General features: G+C 36.3%; 4 protein-coding genes across 4 annotated transcripts; 1 reads left to right on the top strand and 3 right to left on the bottom strand.

The window, feature by feature from the left end:
• Positions 1 to 1419: 1419 nt before the first annotated feature.
• CBP (sarcoplasmic calcium-binding protein) lies at positions 1420 to 7287 on the bottom strand. Its single transcript, XM_017145987.3, has 4 exons — positions 6772 to 7287; positions 3916 to 4140; positions 2921 to 3229; positions 1420 to 2649 (listed from the first exon to the last, which is right to left on the bottom strand). The coding sequence occupies exons 1-4, from the start codon at positions 6910 to 6912 to the stop codon at positions 2416 to 2418; spliced, it is 909 nt and encodes a 302-aa protein (XP_017001476.3). The 5' UTR covers positions 6913 to 7287; the 3' UTR covers positions 1420 to 2415.
• LOC138913787 (uncharacterized) lies at positions 1621 to 2211 on the bottom strand. Its single transcript, XM_070218512.1, has one exon. It carries the CDS (start codon positions 2209 to 2211, stop codon positions 1621 to 1623), a length of 591 nt encoding a protein of 196 aa, XP_070074613.1.
• A 7439-nt stretch (positions 7288 to 14726) lies between the features above and the next one.
• On the top strand, positions 14727 to 15866 carry LOC108060286 (venom allergen-1). The gene is made up of 3 exons (XM_017145927.3): positions 14727 to 14876; positions 15053 to 15492; positions 15558 to 15866. The coding sequence occupies exons 1-3, from the start codon at positions 14769 to 14771 to the stop codon at positions 15775 to 15777; spliced, it is 768 nt and encodes a 255-aa protein (XP_017001416.2). The 5' UTR covers positions 14727 to 14768; the 3' UTR covers positions 15778 to 15866.
• Positions 15867 to 16366: 500 nt separating this feature from the next.
• Positions 16367 to 19117, bottom strand: Acsf3 (Acyl-CoA synthetase family member 3). The gene is made up of 3 exons (XM_017145969.3): positions 18916 to 19117; positions 18676 to 18865; positions 16367 to 18027 (listed from the first exon to the last, which is right to left on the bottom strand). The coding sequence occupies exons 1-3, from the start codon at positions 18991 to 18993 to the stop codon at positions 16511 to 16513; spliced, it is 1785 nt and encodes a 594-aa protein (XP_017001458.2). The 5' UTR covers positions 18994 to 19117; the 3' UTR covers positions 16367 to 16510.
• Between the last annotated feature and the right edge of the window lie 47 nt (positions 19118 to 19164).

Genomic DNA, 19164 nt, shown 5'->3' with positions numbered 1-19164 from the left:
GTGCGTGGCACAACCAAAAAAAAATAAAATAAAAATAAAAAATAGGGGGAAGGAAAAAAATTAAATTATAAAATATTGAAGCGAGTAAGAAATGCGCAGAAGGGACAGAAAGGCGACAGCACTGCTTGCTAGCACACCCACAAAGGCACTAGAAAAAATAGGAGAACACCAATCACCACTTTAATAATATTAAAAAAATATTTAAATAATTATATAATAATAATAATATTCTGTAATAAAATAATATATTTTAAAAATAAATGATTTGGTGATATTTATAGTCGCTTCGTCACTATGCAAATTCTCTATCCCAAATTTTTTTTAACATAAAAAAAAACGATTTTGTTAAAAAAAAAATTTTGTAAATATTTTTAAAAAGCCCAGCAAACAAATATTTTTCTAGTGCAACCAAAATTAATGTCCTTTTAGATACAAATGCAATTTATAAGAGCTCGTGTGTGTGAGGGGTTCCGAAAAATGCTTTCACATGGCTTCCATCGCCCACTCAACCCCCCTCTTTTTATATTCTTATACATTCTTTTTTTCGCCCAACATAATTTTGAATAGCATTAAAATTATTAGCTACAAATGAATAAAAAACGAAACGGAAAAAGTGAGGGAAAAAATTAGTGAGAAGGACTAGAAGTAGAGGAAAGAAATGGGCGTACGTACGTACCATCATATCTTCCTAAGTCCCCCCATTTGGAAACCCCCTAATTTTTTGCCGTTTTCCCGCCCAGCAACAAATGCGCATAATGAGCTCTGGTCAGCCAGCCTAGACGACGGCCGTGGGAGGTTGCCATCGCAGAGATTTACGCGCGACAAGTTTTTCTTGCCCTTTTCCACAACGTAATTCTTTTCGAATGCCCTATCTATAGGACTGGGAATTCGAACTGCCACTTGGTAACGTTGTAAAAAAGTATCTTTAATATCTAAAAAAGCCCATTAAATAATAATAAATCATATTTTAATTAATGTTTTTAAACGTTACTTTATTTTTCAACTAACTTACAATTTAAATATTACTTCAGAGCATTAAGCACTTCGCCCAAAAAACCATATCCTATTTTAGTAACCATTTTTTTGTAGTCTCGCAACATCCAGCTAAACACTTTTCAGTTGATATCGCAAATCCTTTTCGCTGGCGCTTACATAATGATATGTGGCCGCAGATGCCAAGTGAGGGAAAAGCAAAAAAAATATATATAGAAAAAAAGAAATTAAAATAAAATAAAAAATGAGTGGAAAGGAAGTACCGTCTGCTTGCCTTTTTGCATTTGCATGCAATTTGCGCAAAAAATGCGGAGGAGGAAGCCTTCCTTCGATCTGATGAAATAAAAACGCTGACTGTAGAACTACATCTATAATTTAAGTACCACACTATCATATTACATTTAAAATCCCATAAATAATACCACATTTTGCGTATTATTAAACGTACATTTTAAAATCAGTTTTATTCCGTTATATCATGCTTGCTGTATTGTGTAATATATCAGTTAAACGTAACTCTTAACTAGGCAATAAAAAAAAAATAGAATCGATTAAATGACCGTAATATATGATATTAATTATTATGTAGCTCCACTTAACAGAGTTGCATTTTTCCTTCATGTTTTTTCAGAGTTGCATTTGATCCTCGGCCAGCTGTTTGGGCCTTCGCTTCCGGCGCTTTCGAGCCTTTCGTCGCAGACGATCGAACTTCCGGATCCGGTCGCAAATGAAGTGCTTGAGGTCATCGCCCTCGGCGGCCGATTGCCGGCTGCACGACATGGTGAATAAAATTAGCGAGTTAAGGTAGAAAAAGAATCTTATATCGTAGTCATCCATCGATTGTTTGGAGCCCTTGGATCGATGATTTTTATCCTTTTTGTGATCCCTTTGTTGCTCCTCCCTTTCCCTCTCCTTTTGGTAATTACTGAAGTTGTGCTTGCGCAACTTGGAGGCGGGATATGAGGTGGCCAGGGGATCAAAGGGTTCAAAGGTCGAGCGCTGGCGCTTCGAACCGCTTATCAGGTGTTGCCGTAAATAGTCGTAAATGCTCATGTTCCTTATAACGATGGTGTTGGTGGTGTTGCTAATGGTAGTTATCATCGGTCCCGATTTATGCGGCGCCACATGCTGTAGATTAAGCCAACTGCCGCCTGCCGCCTGCACGCGAGTTGGCAACGATTGGGCCAATATTTTAATATTACTTCTATTGGCCATCATCGTTGTCGTTTTAAATGTATTTAGCATTGGCTCATTGGTGTTATTGCTGCCGATGTTGTGGCATCGGTCGGTTTCTTCTTGTTGTTTTGGTTCTTGATTTGAATAATCATCATGATTATAGGTATAAGGATATAGATTATGTGGGGCTATGGATTTTATTTTGATTTGTGTTTTTGTGTGATCTACAGCAGTGACTGCACCCCGTCAATGATCGGCCACCAGCGGTCCCCAGAACATCTTCGATATCTTCGAGTCGTCCTCGGTTAAGAAGAACTGGCGGCCCAAATGCACAAACTCCTTGAGCGACAATTGGCCATCGCCGTTCTTGTCTATCACAGCGAATGAAACGGCAGCGTCGTCTTCGGTCAGTCCCAGACAGCGGAAGAAGAGCTTGTATTGTTCGAGATCCAAGTGGCCAGTGTGATCGAAGTCCACAGCCTGAGGGGGAGAAATAAAATATAATCAAATAAATATAATATAATAGGGCAGTGTTTTTATAGAATCTAACAAAAATTTCTAAAGAATTCGCGTTTAAGTGCCATAACAATAAGTGATCAAAGAACTTGTGACACGAATTCTTCAGTATTTTCATTGAGTTTAAGGAGAATGCTAAAGAATTCGCGTTTGAATGTTATAACATAAAGTAATCAAAGAATTTATTGCGTGAATTCTATAGGTTAACGTCAGCCTAACTTCAGGTTAAACAAACCTTAAACAAATACGGCAGGAAGCGACCGATGCGTTTGGCCATCTTCTTGTCGTTGAGACGATGATGCAGATCGGTGAGAAACTGCTCGGCAGTCACCAGATTGTAGGGGGTTATCTCCCCGAACTGCTCCTCCCACGTATGCTTGATCACATCGTTGAACTCGGCGGCCACCTCGGGGGTCAAATGGCCCAGATCGTTGAAGCGTTTGGCCAGCAAACTGAAGTCGTCGAACGAGACGACCCCGTCGTGGTTCACGTCCAAAATGCGATGCAGGGTGCGCATTTTGCGGCGCCAGAAGGCCGAGTCGCCCTAAAAATTTAAAGAATAATTTAAAATTAATTTTTGTTTAATTTTATAAAAGAAATATTTATATGTTTGAAACTTAAAAACACAGGACTTTTTACAAGCTCTTTTATAAACTTTGAACTGCTTTGTTGCTTTTTAAAACGGCTTGTAAAGGACTTTTAACTTAAAGCCTGATAATTCTTTTGAGAACTGCTTGCTTGAACTGCTTTTACTAAATACGTTGTGAGCTTTTGAGCTTCCGAAGGACATGGCTAAACTGCTTGTGTGCTTTTGAAGGACTTTTAAAGCTTTCACTGAACTGCTTTAAAAGGACTTCAGATAACTGCTTGCTTACATGTAAAATCCACTGCTTTAAGCTTACAAATACTTGAAATACTTTTGAAGAGAAAACTGTAATGCGGTATTCATAAGTCCGAACCAGAGCTTTGATCTTAAAATAGCCCGCGATTACAACCGGTTGGCACTGCTAACTGACCACTGTTAACCAGGTTACAATGTTAGACTATTTTAAAATACCTCAAAAAGCAGGTTCAAAAAACGGCATTGAGCACACGATAACCAAAATTTCGAAACACGTTTCTGGGCTTGTCAATTGAAAATGAATCAGCCACGTGGAGGCGTGTGTTTTTTTTTTTTTTCTGAGTATCTTTTATGGGTTATATATATGGTTTTTCAAACAGTTCACTCACCCGTTCGCTGCGCTTGGAATCCATTTTCTGGCGACGTCGCTCGAACTCATCGTCCGAATCGGAATCGCTATCACTTTCCACCTCCCGTCGCAATTTGGCCGCTCCGGCGGATTTCTTGGAATATTGACGGACAGCCTGGACCACGGCCGTGGGCATTTGATGCCACAGCAGTGAGTGTTGTGCTCCATGTCCACAGATGTTGCCACCAGTTGCCAGAAAGAGGCGCTGAAATCGGAGGATAATAAAGGATAATAAAGTAAATTTATTTTTAAAGTAAAATACTGAAGCTTAATTCAATTATAATTATTTTTAGTATTTTTGTGCGGTTCTTAAAATCCCATTTTTAATAAAAGAATTACTGAACATTTTACAAGTTTTGTATAATCTAAAGAAAATATAATATAATATTTTCAAAATTATGTTACAATAATAAAGGCCTTTACTCTAAACCCTATAATATTACCCAATATCTTTGCTGTTGGTTTATTTATTTTGGTTTCTATAACCCCATGCTAAAGATCTTTTTGTTGTTATTCTTGATACGGTTGCTATATGCCCTTCGCCCCATAAGCAATCATTATGTTTTTTTAATTACAACTTAGCGCACTGCTGGTTTTCCTCTCTTATTTTTGTTTTGCTTGTTGTTTTCCCAATGGTTAAGGTCAGTTCTGTTTACATACAAATAAGAATTCTAAACCCGATTCGTTATCTGTTTTCCTACGAGTATTTCCAACTTTTGTCTGCCACAAAAAAGTGCCGCGAATGACTGTCAAAAAATGGGTCTTTGAATTCTTGAAATTCATTTTACAGTTTGAGAGGCTCTCGGCCGTAGTAAAAATAAGAAACCACGTGGCGATCATGTAACCAAATAAATAGAAGAAAATGGAAGCCAGTTGGGAAAAGAATGGGTGTATTATGGAAAAGTTACTTAATTGAATATACAATACATAAAAATAGAATAGTATTTTAAATGTAATTAAAGAACAGGAAACTAAAAGATATTTTTGGAAAAGCTTAAGAAATGTTAAAGTAAAATATTGCCACAATGAAAATCAAAAAAAAAAAAAATTAGATGCCAAAAACCAGTTCGGAGAAATGTTTTTCCCATCATCTGTTCCTCCGACAGCTTCTGTCAATGTCATTTAAACAAAAAAAACAGAGATAAAGAGTTTGCCTCTTTTTTAATTACAAAAAACCGAAGAAGAACACTCTTGTAAACGTTTTGAATTTCAATGGCCCACTCGATAAGAAGGCATCCGAGACTACAGATGTTGCCAGCCACCGACGACGACGAGCCGACGATGATATCATACCATATAATACCATTATCATAAAGCCCGCACACTTATTGTATTGGACTGTTTTCGGAACCTTTTTCGGTTCCAGTCGCTTCGTTTTGGTTAAACGAACTTTGGATTGTTTCTTTTTTTTTTGGTTGGATTTTTCGTAAACAAGTTTCTCCTAAAAAAACGAATTAATGAATGCGAAAAAACGGGCCTCCTTTCATTTAAATGTCTGCGCGTCTCGAAAACAAAAAGAAACACGTTTCGAACATAAGAAAAAAACAAAAAAAATACTAATGATTTAGGTAGAAGATGCAGAGAGTCGGCAAATAAATATCAAAGTCGAGCAACAGGTCAATGTTAAACAGCAGAAACCAAAAACAGGGAAAATTGCGAATAAAAACATTCGAAATCCATCACGAAAAGCACTTCCTGTGATTCTAAAACTTTAGTTTTTGGGGGAGGAAGTCTCTTCCTCTTCCTTTGTTATTATTCCCAATGCTTTTGCGCAAGATTTTCCTGCCACAGAATTTGCGCAGTTTTCCGACTTTCGAAACGAGGGGGGTTGAACGGAAAACTTCATCGGCTTTCACCTGAGTACACAGCGGGAAAATACCAATAAATATCTTGTGTTGCCATAGCTGGTTACACATTAAATTGAGTCAATATCTATCGTCAGCATAATATCATAAATTTCGTTTCGAAACCTAAACATTTATGCAAATATACATAGTTTACAAATATAAGCCGGCATTGTCAAAGATAACAAAAATATTATAATAAAATAAACCCGCGACTTTTTTTCTGTGTAATTTTCTTTTGTTTGCATTACTGTTTTTTGTTTTGTTTATTTTACTGAGGGAAATGCGTCTTTCGGCGCCTGTTTCCAAATTTATTATTGATTGATTAAATTGCTGCGCCCTTTAATGATTGATCTTTAAGAGATTGGCTATTAATTTTATAAATTTTTCCCTCAATCATCAATAGAACGAAAAAAAAATAACGAAAATTTATTGAGGCCGCTAGATAATAATTCTAAAGTCGGCATTTTAAGATATAAAACTCGGCTTCTATCCATTTAAAATGAAAATAATTTATTTGAACTTTAATTTGTCATCACAATTTTATAAATCCAATGGCTATATCTCGAGATATACTTAATGGTAAAGTAAAGTTAATACTTCGAGTTCTTACAGTTTGTGAGCCACTGGCCTCGTTTCGTGAACTTCCCTCTCCCATTTTCCATTCTCCCTTTTCCCCTGCCTGTCTTTATTCCCGCTCTGCATACATTTTCCTTCTCCCCCCTGTTTTCCGAATTGCGATTCTATTTCCCTGTTTTGTTTTGAGTTTTTTTCTTGTAGAAGCTGTTCTTAAGGAATGTTTTTAAAAACCTGGGATTGAACTCGTTTTTAGAGGAATATTTTTGAACAATTCTTTTTGTATACTGTTTTTAAAACCCCCAGCTTTGAGTACTGTTTTTTCTAAGTCCCGTTTGTTTGATTTCTGAGCTCTTCTGGTAATTGAATTAGAGTCACTTAAAACTGGCGCACACACTGAGAGAAATTAGACTTACATGGCAATCGCTGTGCGAAATGGGCGTGTTTGGGGGCGGGGAGGCGGTCTGCTGCAGAACGCCGACAGTTGCGGCCATGTTGCGTTCTAGAATTTCTCTCGAAGTGCGCAAAATACCACGGCTCACAATCGAGAATGCCATCTTGTTTTTTCTTTGAGTTCAAATACTCTCTTGATTTTCTTAAATTTTTCCTCAAAATTTCGCTTCTTTTTCCTACAGTTTGAACTGCACTCCAGAAAATGTGCAACGTTGCCTTTTTTTTAGGGTTTTTGTTGTTGTTGTTTAACTCTTTTCGTTGTTTTTAGTGCAGCGCGCATTTAACAACCGGTTTTTTGTTTGGAAGATGCACCACAAAAAAATGTTTTCTTTATTTTTAGTCCGCTTTAATTTAGTACACACTTTTATTGTATTGGTAACTTATTTTTCGATTTCTCTGGGTTTTGAGTTTTTTGAATAATGTTTTTTTTTTCGTTTTGCTTGGGAGGAAACACAACCGTTCGCTTAAGCGTTCGAATTCGTTTTGAAAACCATCGCTGCGCAAAGAAAAGAAGTCGACGTCGACGCCTGTAATGGCAGAGCGGTCTTTCAAAGTGTGTGTGAGCGGGAGTGCGAGTGTGTGTGTGTGAGTGAAGGAGATGGCAGCATAAGAAGGGTGCGGGGACAACAACAGCTGCTACTTGGAATTGTTGCCAGAAGCAGACAATAATACCACAACTGCGGCCAAAATAATAGTAAATAGTTACATATTTGTTAAAAAAAAATACAAATTGTTATTCCTATGTTAAATAAATTGGTTAAAAATAAACGTTTATACCTTAATTATGGTAGATTTTAGTGTTAAAGGAATGTATTTAGGAACTCAAACAAGGAATATTAATTTTTAACCATTGCTCTTTAAGTTGCCTAAATAAAATAAATAAAAATGCAACAGAAAGAATTGGGTTTCCCATTTTTAAGCTTGTAAACTTATGCATTTTGGTTATAAAATATAAAGATAAATAAGAAATATTTATTTTACCCCACTATTAAAATAAATTTTTAATCATAGGCAACAGTGCGTATGAGTGATACATTTTTAAGACCCTAAAGAATTCGCTTTTTACTTTCTTGTTTCTTTAAATGTGTCCTCAGCTGTATGTAAGTGTACACACACACACAGTTAGACCATGTAAGCCGGTTGAAGAAGAAAATGAAGAAGAAGAAGGAGCATAAGCAGAATCAAAAACAAACAAAAGCAAAACCCAGTGAATGTCAAACCTCGCTTAAATTGTGAATTTTATTCCATTTCATGTGGAACTCCCAAAGGAAAATGCATTACATAAACATGGAGCCACACACACACATTCAAAACAGCTTTTCATTGATAATGTAAACGAAAGAAGACGAAGACAAAAACAAAAACGAAAATTCAAAAACCAAATATCATAAAAAGTGCGTATTTAGGTCGCTGCGTGTGACAAACTGTCGGTCCAATACAATATGCCCCAACTCACTTTTCACCCTTCTCCCCGCTCCCCACCACCCAAAAAGTACCCCCCCATACACACGCACAAATAGTTTCTGTTTTTCCGTTTCTGTTCTACTTCATTGTTCCACTGAAAACGCATGTTTACACACACAGTTGAGGTGAAAATTATAGTTATATTACAAGGATTTACAACACCTAAAATAAAAAAAAATCGCATAATTATTGAAATTTTTCTAGGTTTCAAAATGTACATATGGGCACTTCCAAAATGTCGCTCGGGACATTTGCACACCTTTAAAGTTGATAAAAAATTGTAAAACAATGGATTTTAGTTTTAATTATGGGTTTTTCTTTTCACTCATCCCAAGCTCTATTTTTTTGTAAAAATCTTCATTTTGTACCACTTTTAGTTTTTAAGATATCGGTAAAAAACTGCCGTATTCGCTCGGGACAAAAGTAGAAGTGGATTTCGGGGAAGTTCATACAACACCAGAAATTAGCGAATTCTGATGGAATATTTGAATGCGATTTTTTTTAGAATGTTGTTCAAACATGTCGCTGTGAAATGCTTTTGGTTTTACTTAAAAATTCTTTGACGTTTTTTTTTTATGCAGTTTCAACCACATTCGCTCGGGACATGTCGCTCGGGACATTTTTTCCGACTGTTTTGTAAAGCGGATTTCTTTACCTCTATCTCTCAATTGCTGGATGTTTTGACTTTAACATAATAGTTTAGCATGTGAATGAAGCATTCAGTACAGAAAAATGTCACATATTAGCATTCCTATAGGATAAATTAACAACAGAAGACAGGTCCAAAAAATAACAAAAAAATAGCCAAAAACTGATTTTTGCGTATATTGGTGGGGTTTGTCATAAAAATAATCAAACTATACTCCAAATTTGTAGTTAAGGTCAGTATCCATCTAATTAGAAACTAATATCTGGGCAAAATCATGTGGAAATATGTTTTATTCAAGTTTTAAGGTTTTTGGCTTGGTGGACTTTTTTCTGGAAGTGCCCATATGTAAAACATAAAACTTGTTTATAATTTGAAAATATTTTTCGCAAAAAAATTATTTAGAACCACTAGTAATGGTTCCCCCACTGTAGACACCCATACACACACTTGTTACATAGGTGTATATGAGAGATTGTATAATAGTCTTGATCAAATAGAGCGCCAGTGGACTTGGACCCAAAAAAACATTGCATCGAAAACAAAAACAAAAAAATAACGAGCCCAAAAAGAAAAAAAATTAATGAGGAGGAGTGATTTGAATGGATATATCAGTTGCCGGTGAAAATTAAAGGGACTTATTATCAGCTCCACTAATTCCCGATTATCTTGGTCGCTTTAATCGAATTCGAACTGCCCCATCAAGATCAATGCTTTCATAAAACCCCATCCCCTGAAACAGTTTGGCAAGCACTGGTCCCGCCAAGAAGTGCAACATTTTATGTAGAAAATAAAAAAAAAAATCGAAGGCCCCCCACTTTACCGTATCGAATGCGGCAAACGGAGTGCACTGCACTCTGCGGAGGCAAAAACTTGGAAATACAGACAGAAAGCCGAAACATGTGAGCTGGTCGGGAAATTTCCAAAGCGGTTTATGCGAAGGTGAAATCACGATATCTTCAACGTAAGCCGGTTGTAAAGATTATGGAATTTTGTAATCTATGTAGAAAATTCTAGAGGATCCTAGACTTTTGCAAACAAAAAATAGTTTTGTTGTACAACGACTTGAACATTTTTTTTACCACTCTTCCTTTAATAAAACCTTTGTTTATATTATGTAATATATACATTTTGAGAATACTTTTTTATTAAGTTTGAGAATAACATTTTTTATCAGGAGCTGGTTTCTACCTTATAAATTGCAACAGGTTTCCTAAATCATGTTAAGATATTTCTGAAAATCCGAAATCCGGATCTTAATATCCCTCGGTTCCGCATAAACGTCACTTGTTTTGGGGTGGACGTGTGCTTGGGCCGAGAACAACCGGCGCATCGACTGTCTGCTGACTTTCCGACCGTCACGTAACGCCAGGTCCAGGGACAACAAAAGCAACACAACACAAAACAACTGCAAACATATGACCACCAAAACAGGGTCTCAACTATATAGTATGCATATACTATGCACAGAAGTGTGTGCAGTTTAGCATGCGCCCGCTACAAATACATAAATTAAAATCGGTTTGCTGCTGCACCTGCAAAGCCAAATAGAGGGAAAATTAAATTGAATAAATAAATAACCGAATTTGAAGCCACACGACCTGTCTAATGACGTCACATGGAGCTATTAGCATTACACCCACGATCCACATGACATCTACTACAAAACATAAGTAGCCCCACAATTGCCGAAAATTAAAATGCGTAATAAAAAAGTGTGTGCGAAAAAAGTGTATTAAAACACAGTAGATATTTGCATTTTTAACTTTTCTAAAAATGAAAAAAATATAATTATATATAACTGATTACTTTAATGTTTTGGGGTTCTCAAGTATCAACTTTAAAACCATAAATCATTACGATTTCCAAAAGATCCTTTAATTAAAAATAATTTAATACTAAGTTGTCTTAATACTTTAAAGAAAGAAATGTGTACTTAACATTCTTGATTTCAAAACCATTTACCTAGGATTTTTTTAAAAGTGGAGTTCCTTACTTGAAAGATAGAAATACTCCTTGTTCTTCATTGAAAATAATTTCATTTTTAGATTAAGGTAAATTTTTACAAAACACCGTAGGCAGTGCCCACTGTATTGTAATTGTAAGTCCGCTCCCAAGTTTCTGCTTCTGTTTTATATGTTTTTTTTTTGGGCGTGTGCCGGGGGTCTAATCGGAATGGGAATGGAAATGGATGGAGGTGGAGAGGTGGAGGTGGATCGTTGTTGACACACACACGTGTGCGAGGCGAAGTACCCGAGAATATTGGACAAGATCGTCGTCTCGTCTCGAAAGGGAAGCCTTGTGCTCCATGCTGTTCGAGTTTATTTTTTGTTTTTTTTTCGTGAATTCTGCTTCTGCGTTTCTAGTATTTCTTGTCGCGCTTTTCAAGGTCCGCAGTTCCACAGTTTTAATGCCATTTTTCAGATTTCCGCAACGCCATTTAAATTGATGTGCGTATGTGTGAGATGTGCGGTGTTGTGTTGTTGTTTTCCCTGCTTTTCAGTTTTTGGCGTACGTGTTGCGCCCCAACGCCGGCTCAAAAAAAAAAAGAAAAAGTTATAAAAAGAAAAAAAACAGAACAACAGCGCAGCAGCAACATGTGAGAAGCCATAATATTATCTGCTGATGTTGGTTGCTATTTTAACCCTCTGAAATGGCAATTATTTAAGATAGTTTTTGAATATAAACCGAACAATATTTTATTTTAAAACGGACATTTTTAAAAATTATTTGGATAGTTCTTAATAGAAAATATATATTTATGAAGAGACTCAATATTTAACTAAATTTTCAAAAACAATAATTCTTAAATTGAAATTGAATTAAATTAATTAATTAATTAAATTTAAGTTTAAATTAAACACTTGATATAACTGGGAATTCCCAAAAACAATGTTGCTTTATCAAACGTGATACAAATTCATCTTAATATTTCTGTTATATTTTAAGGAATATTACATTTTAATAATTGTTTTTTAAATAAATCAAAATTTAATTCGTTCTTTTTGGATTTTTATTTAATAGTTTACTTCAATTTTTAGATATTCTTTCATCAGTTTCCCATGGACATTTAAAGGGTTAATCAAGAGGGGTTGTTTACGTTTCGGGTTCACTAGTTTTTTTCTCAGTATGCGGATTTTGGCACGTCGACACACCGGCGACAGAGGCAGCGACGTCGACGTTGGCAGAGGAGTCGTGCTGCGCCTTTTACATAAAATGACATAAAATTTAATTGCGTCGTGCATTGGTGTGTGTGCCTGTGAGTTTTCCAGTTGCCTGCACCACCACAAAAAAAAAAAACAACAACAAAAACTAGAAAATAGCAGCGACTACGTGCCACTTGCAACGCATCCTTTTCCTCGGTGTTGTCGTAGGTTTTTGCCCCATGGCTTTTCCATTTTCCTAATTTATAAACAGTTTTCAATTTTTAAGTGGAAAACCCTTGGAAACTCTAGAACGCTCTTGAAGGTACTTTTATACACTTAGAAAATGTTGGAAAGAAAATAAAATTGATCTTAAATGAATGATCATAAATTAATTTCGTATAAAAGAGGGGACTAGTATCAATTTTATAAAATGAAAAAATATTTAAATTTAGGTGTCTTTAAACTTAAAAGAAACTATGAAAAAACTATCTTTTCATATCAAACCTTTAATTTTTTTGCGTGTAATAAATTGAATTACAGCTGATGGTCGCTTCTTATCAGCGACCTGCTTATAATGGCTGATAAAAACCCCAAAAACAATAGCAACACCGAAAAATAAAAATAACAACACATGACTTTCTGACCATCGCGGGTTACAAAACCCCGAAAGCTGGAGATAAAAGCCAGAGCCAGCCCAACTTTAATGTACAGATTAGGCCAGAAAGCAAATACGAAATGAAAATGAAAAGGGCAAACATAAAACAGATTTGGAAATTGGGAATTGGTTTTCGAAAATGTTCGGTAAATAAAAGGGGCCCCGAAAATTTGGCGGGTAAACAAGGCAATTGATTTCTGTTTACAGTTTGACAAGCACTTGGGAATTTGTATTTAATTTAACCAGTCAATTTTTGGTAAAACTAATAATAAATATTATTTAAATTATTTTTTTCTTATTGCAATATTCAATTAATTCTTAGAAAAATTACAAAAATAAATAAATAATTATAATTATTTTTTTAATTATTACTTTTTAAAAGATTAAATAAAAGATACTTTATCTTGAAGATATAACCCAAAAAACAATTGCAATTTCCTTTTCAAAATAAATCAAATTAAGGGCCAAAAATGGAAAGATTTATGCCGCTGCCATTCGCCTTCGGCGGTAATGATAAATTAATTAAATTAATCTTTTATTTATGACCAATAAACACACTTTTAGGGCTTGTGCAATTGACCTTCGACCGCAAACAGCATTCTGAAAAAGGGAAAGAAAACAAAAAACCAAAAACAACGTGGCCCAGAAAAACAAAAAAAAAACCAAAACAAAAACATGTGAAAAATCTAAACAAACACAAGAGGCATGTGAGTTTGAGTTTTTTTGGTGTAATCCACACCGGCATATAACATATAACCCTGATGTCGGCCGATTGAAAGCTCCTTAAGTGCCAAGTGGAGATCCATCACACTTAGAGAAAAATATCGTATTGGGTTTAATATAAGGTCGATTTACTAATAGTCCAGTTTTCATATCGTTTTAAATATTTCGCTTAATCACTTTAATTAATTCTTTGGGTTTTGTATAGATGGTTTTGGATATAGCAATGTTATAATAAAGCCATATTTTACCGTTTTGTTATTGTTTTTCCCCTTTTAATATTATATTATAATTCATTACACTAAAATATCAACAAAAATTACTTTAATTTTTCTAAAATCTAATAACCTTTTTATATTTATTTTTAAGTCCGTTTTTTTTTACCATAATATATTTTTATAACCCACTCATTTTTTTCTGTTCATAAACAACTTCCATTCAGCATAATTGTAAATTGCTTTTTTTTTGCTGCCGCCTGCTATTTTTAGCTGCCAAATAGAATTTTTTGCTTTATCGGGCTCCCAAGAAGAAGAGTACAAAAAAAGGGTAATTTTGTAACGACGACGTTGCCACCGGCACGTTAACACAAAAAATTGTGCGTAAACAAAATTGTAAAACAAAAAAAAAAGAGTAAACAACAACAAGCCATCAACATCAACAAACTTATCGCCAACTTAACACAAAAATTATAGGCATATTGATAGGGGGCGGATAAGTATATATATATATATATTTTGATAGGCCTTCTTGTATTTAGCAACCATTTATGTAATGTCCATTTGAAGGCATAAAATGAGGTTAGTTAAGTATTAATTAATATTTGAATGCGCGCCATTCACAGTGTTGTAAAGACGTTTACTTTTAGTAAGACGAGCTATCGATTAATTTTTAACTAGTCTATCGATCGTGCAAAAGTTTCAAATATTTAAATTAAATGGTACATAATTTTTAACCTAATATATTTTTCAATTATAATATTTTAAGTATATATAGTCAATAAAAGCGTCTTTCCAAAAAAGGGCCCAGTAACGTAAGTTACACAGAAATTGAAATTCTAATTAAATGTATATTTTTAATGGGCCCTAAAGCGAAATTTCTTGAATTTTTTATTTATTTCCCTTGAAATGTATAACTGTTCCATGTTTTTCTCACCTTGGACAGATAATATTCCTAAAATGTAAATGGGTCATACTTATTAATTACAGCCGGCGTTTGTTGCCTTTTGTCGTGCAAATTGTTCACAGATAAAATAAACTGAGTTCAAATTACCACGTAAGGTTGGATATAAAAGCGGAATGCATTTGTTGAAGGTTCCGAAAAAGTTGCAAAATGTCGGGCCACACGGTTTTAATATTATTCATATCCCTAGTGATCTATTGTTTGGCGGAGGAATACTGCAGGAAGGATCTCTGCCAAGGAATGCCCCATATAGCGTGTGTAAGATAAGATATTATAAAAAGGAACTACAAAATCAATTTATTATATGATATGATAAATGATATCATATCAATATGAATATAATTTCACTACATTTTTCTAGAAAATAACACTATAAACTTTAGTTCTATACATTTTGGTAATATTTTCTATAAATATAAATTTCCTATAAGTAGGAAAATCCCACCGGAGCCTTCGGTAGCGCGTGTCCCCCAAGTGTCACCGTCCGCGAACTCGATCAGGATCTTAAGAATATTCTTGTGAGGGACCACAACTTGGAGAGACAGAAGTGGGCCAGTGGCAAGGGGAAGTTTCCGAGGAGCGCCTGCAGAATGGAGACAGTGAAATGGGATGACGACTTGGCCAATTTGGCATTACTAAATGCAAAAACCTGCACAACGGAACATGATGCTTGTCATAATATCGGAAAGTATATGTATTCCGGCCAGAATATCTATTTGGTGACCTTTCAGCAATGCCCAAGAAGAAGACCGCAAATAGAAATAACAACTAGTGAACTTTTGCGGAATGCAACTAAATCTTGGGCAAGAGAAGAAAAGAACTTTGAATCCGATCATGACTTACAGAGTTTCCCCCTCCCCCAAATCGATAAAGAGTAAGTTTTTAATTTAATATACATATCGTTTTCTTATGTTATATCTATCTATTGAACTTTTTCAGACCGATTGGTCACTTGACCGTTGTGATCAATGAGAAAAGTAACGCCGTGGGCTGTGGCATAGTTACCTATATGATGCCGAATAACACTCGGGAATTTATTCTGACCTGTAACTACGCCTATACTAATTATCTTCACGGTACTGTCTACAGCCAATGCGAAAAGGCAGGCAGTCAGTGTCCCAACGGACTGAGCTCGCAGTATCCACCATTATGTGCCTAAATAAAATATGTTTCAAGAAAAAATATAATTTACATTCTGAGCTGTTTTCGAAAAATTCATTAAAGATGTACAAAATCTGGAACCCTAAATATTTTATTGCAACTTTTTTGCATTCGAATGGAAAATTTTTTAAAATTATTATTATTCGGTTTACGATAAAAAAAATACTTCAAAGGGTTTATAAGAATATTATCAACTATTTGAATAATACCATCTAAGAGGTTTTAAGAATACCATTGAAGATATGTATAAAAAGTCTTGATATTGCTACTTTTTTGCATTCGAATGGAATATATTTTTAATTACTATTATTCGATTTAGGATAAATAAAAAATTTTAAAGGGTTTATAAGAATATTATCCACTATTTAAATAATACTATCTAAGAGTTTTTGAGAATAACATTAAAGATATGTATAAAAAGTCTTGATTATGATTATGATTATTATCCCCTATTTAAATAATACTATCTAAGCTGTTTTGGGAATATCATTATAAATATATATCAAATAATGAATTTTAATGAATATTATCACCTATCTTAAAAATACTACCCACTAAAGATATAAAAAATCTTAACCTTTTGAGTATTTGAATTGAAAATATTTAAAATTATATTATTATTCGCATTATGACAAAGAAAGGTTGCTTTTGGTTAACATCACGAAAGATCACATGAATTTTTAGCTTGGGTGGCGAGATTTATGACATTTTCATATAATATTCTCTATTTTCTATTTGGAGACGAGGGTCTTGAAGACGGTGGGGCACTTGTGGGCCGGCAGGTGACGATAGCAGTACGTCTTGATGGCGTCCAAGTCAATATTCGCATCCGGCGATACAATGCAAATGACGCCCAGCCGATGGCCCCACAACTTATTCGGAATCCCTAGCACAGCCACATCGTTGATGTTCGGATGCGAGATGAGGACCTTTTTGATCTCGGAACCGTAAACCTTGTAGCCGCCGACGGTGAAGACATCGCTCGTCTTGCTGAGGAAGTAAAAGTGGCCATTCTGATAGGCGCAAATGTCGCCGGTCTTGAAGAAGACCGCCTCCTCCTCCGATTCCGTGGTTTCCATTGCCCTTTCCATTTGCCGACTATTGCTGGCCGACGACGAATTGCATACCAGATGCGAGCCGGCTATCTGAAGCTCACCAATCACCGTCTGGGCCAAGGACATATCGCCGCCGATATCCTCCACCTGGATGAGGCCATGATCCACAGTGCCGCCCATTTCGTTCTTGCAGGTTATCAATTCGGCGCCCTTGTTGCTGATCAAACGGGCTGTTACTCCTTTTAAGGGGGCACCCAAAGTGCCAGGACGATAATCATTACGGGCGGTAGAATTATGAGCTTCATCCAGCGGATGGCCCAGAACCAAACCCGTCTCCATCATCCCGTAGTACTCGTAGATATTCTGACCCGTGATCTCGCGCCATCGGTAGAAAACTGAATCGGGCAGCAGCGCAAAGGCGGTGGCCATCAGGCGGATCTTCTGCCGGCAATGATTCACAATGTACTCCACCATCCGCGAGTCCTTGGCGAACATCTTCTCGTACTCGGCAATCAGCCGCTTGTACACAATGGGCATGGCCAGAAAGAGGGTGACCCTCTGCTTCGATGGACTATTGATGCCGAGCAGGGCACTCCACGCGTTGTGCCCGTCGAACTTTTGCTGCAATATCACATTGCCGCCGACATTCAAGACGGCACCCAGGGCCGCGTGCATGCGATTCATGGAGAGAATCGGTAGCATACAGTCCGCTGGACTCAGACGCCAACTGGCGATGAGGCAGCGAACCTGGGCATCGATATTGCGATGGCTTAACAGCACCGGCTTGGGATTGTTCACCGCATTGGGCGTGTAGATCAGCATGGCCGGCGCCTTGGCATAGAAATCGCTGGGCAGGGTGCTCTCCGTAAGGATCACGCCTTGGGTTCCAACCAGTTGCTTGGCATACATCGAGGTGGAGGACACACTCTCCGCCGTCGGGACAAAGGCATGATCCAATATGATGGTCGCCGATTGCAATCCCTGCGAGAGTTCCTGAGCCAGTGGCTCAAACTCTGGAGTCGCTATCAGTAGCTTCGTTTTGCAGCTCGACGCCTGGCGACGCAGTTGATCTATCGCCTGGCACGATTCCAGGGGCACGGCCACCTGGCCGGAGATCCAGCAGCTCCACTGGATGGCCACCCACAGGGCGTTGTTCGAGCACAGGTATGTGACATTCGATAATGAGGCACTACCTGGAAAAATCGGAATATAACGTACCATTATAAATTTGCATACTCATTAACGGATTGATGTGAAAAATGGTATGGGCATAGATAAGGGCCTAATAAGTTAGAGTACCAAAAATTATGGGGATATTTTATAATTTACTACTTAAAATTTTATTATTATTAAAATCTTTAAACGATGCTTATGAATACTGGCATAAAGATAAGTAGAGACCTTATATAAACTAAGATACCAAGTTAGAAAGAAACAGTACCTTTAATATTTAATATAAAATATTATATCCTCGAATATTGTAAACTTTCGTAATCATTAACCGATCGTTATGAATATTGGTATATGGTTAGATAGTAGCCTAATAAACTAGAGTACCAAAAATAATAGGTATATCTCCTTCAAGACTTGTAATACTTAATACTTGATTACTTAAAATGTTATTACTATCAAAATATTTAACAGATCGATATGAATACTGGCATAAAGATAAGTAGAGACATTACATGAACTATGATATCAAGATAGAATGGATTAAGTGAAACAGTAGATACAAAATATAATTGTAAGATATTATATCAATATTATTTTATGATATTTAGGATTAATTATAGAAATCCAAGTTAGAGGTCTTGTAAACTTTTATATTCCCTTATGCTTACCGCATATATTTGAGATCTGGATGGCCAGACGCTTGGCGGCCAAGTACAGCTGGAAGTAGGTGTACTCCCCGGTGATGTCCTTCACGGCGATCTCATCGGGATAGAGCATGGCCTTCTTGAACGTGGGCACCACCAGATTGCTGCGCTCATCCTCATCGAAGCTGTGGCGCAGTTTCTCAATGAAGCCATCCTGAAAAGGAGGAATTTTTAAAACCAGTAAATCAGAAATATAATCATTACCTTGTGTATTAACTCCGCGGAGCAGAGACGAATCCAAGGACGCAGCTTTAGTTTGTGGCAACGTCGCAGTAGCAGCATTTTGTTTTTAATTTTTTTTTATATATTATTTTATTAAGTGGTGTAGGCGCGAAAACACTTAATTAGAGTAGTTGCTACGGAGAGCAGAATTTAGCTCCGATTTTCAGTTGCTATCGCTTGAAAAGCCAAAACGATTCTGAGGTTTTCCTCATGGCTTACTAGAAAATGGAA

The sequence above is a fragment of the Drosophila takahashii genome, chromosome X (genome assembly GCF_030179915.1).
Source record: "Drosophila takahashii strain IR98-3 E-12201 chromosome X, DtakHiC1v2, whole genome shotgun sequence".
Lineage (NCBI taxonomy): Eukaryota > Metazoa > Arthropoda > Insecta > Diptera > Drosophilidae > Drosophila > Drosophila takahashii.
The sequence above is the reverse complement of the archived record's forward strand: the minus strand, read 5'-3'. Positions and strand labels throughout refer to the sequence as shown.

Coding starts and splice junctions, on each gene's coding strand:
- LOC138913787 (XM_070218512.1), bottom strand. CDS start 2,211: ATGATGGCCAATAGAAGTAATATTAAAATATTGGCCCAATCGTTGCCA.
- CBP (XM_017145987.3), bottom strand. CDS start 6,912: ATGGCATTCTCGATTGTGAGCCGTGGTATTTTGCGCACTTCGAGAGAA. Junction 3,230..3,915: donor ATTCCAAGCGCAGCGAACGG/GTGAGTGAACTG, acceptor TTAAATTTTTAG/GGCGACTCGGCCTTCTGGCG. Junction 2,650..2,920: donor TCCTGCCGTATTTGTTTAAG/GTTTGTTTAACC, acceptor TCTCCCCCTCAG/GCTGTGGACTTCGATCACAC.
- LOC108060286 (XM_017145927.3), top strand. CDS start 14,769: ATGTCGGGCCACACGGTTTTAATATTATTCATATCCCTAGTGATCTAT. Junction 14,877..15,052: donor GAATGCCCCATATAGCGTGT/GTAAGATAAGAT, acceptor TCCTATAAGTAG/GAAAATCCCACCGGAGCCTT. Junction 15,493..15,557: donor CTCCCCCAAATCGATAAAGA/GTAAGTTTTTAA, acceptor GAACTTTTTCAG/ACCGATTGGTCACTTGACCG.
- Acsf3 (XM_017145969.3), bottom strand. CDS start 18,993: ATGCTGCTACTGCGACGTTGCCACAAACTAAAGCTGCGTCCTTGGATT. Junction 18,866..18,915: donor CCGCGGAGTTAATACACAAG/GTAATGATTATA, acceptor CCTCCTTTTCAG/GATGGCTTCATTGAGAAACT. Junction 18,028..18,675: donor CCAGATCTCAAATATATGCG/GTAAGCATAAGG, acceptor CGATTTTTCCAG/GTAGTGCCTCATTATCGAAT.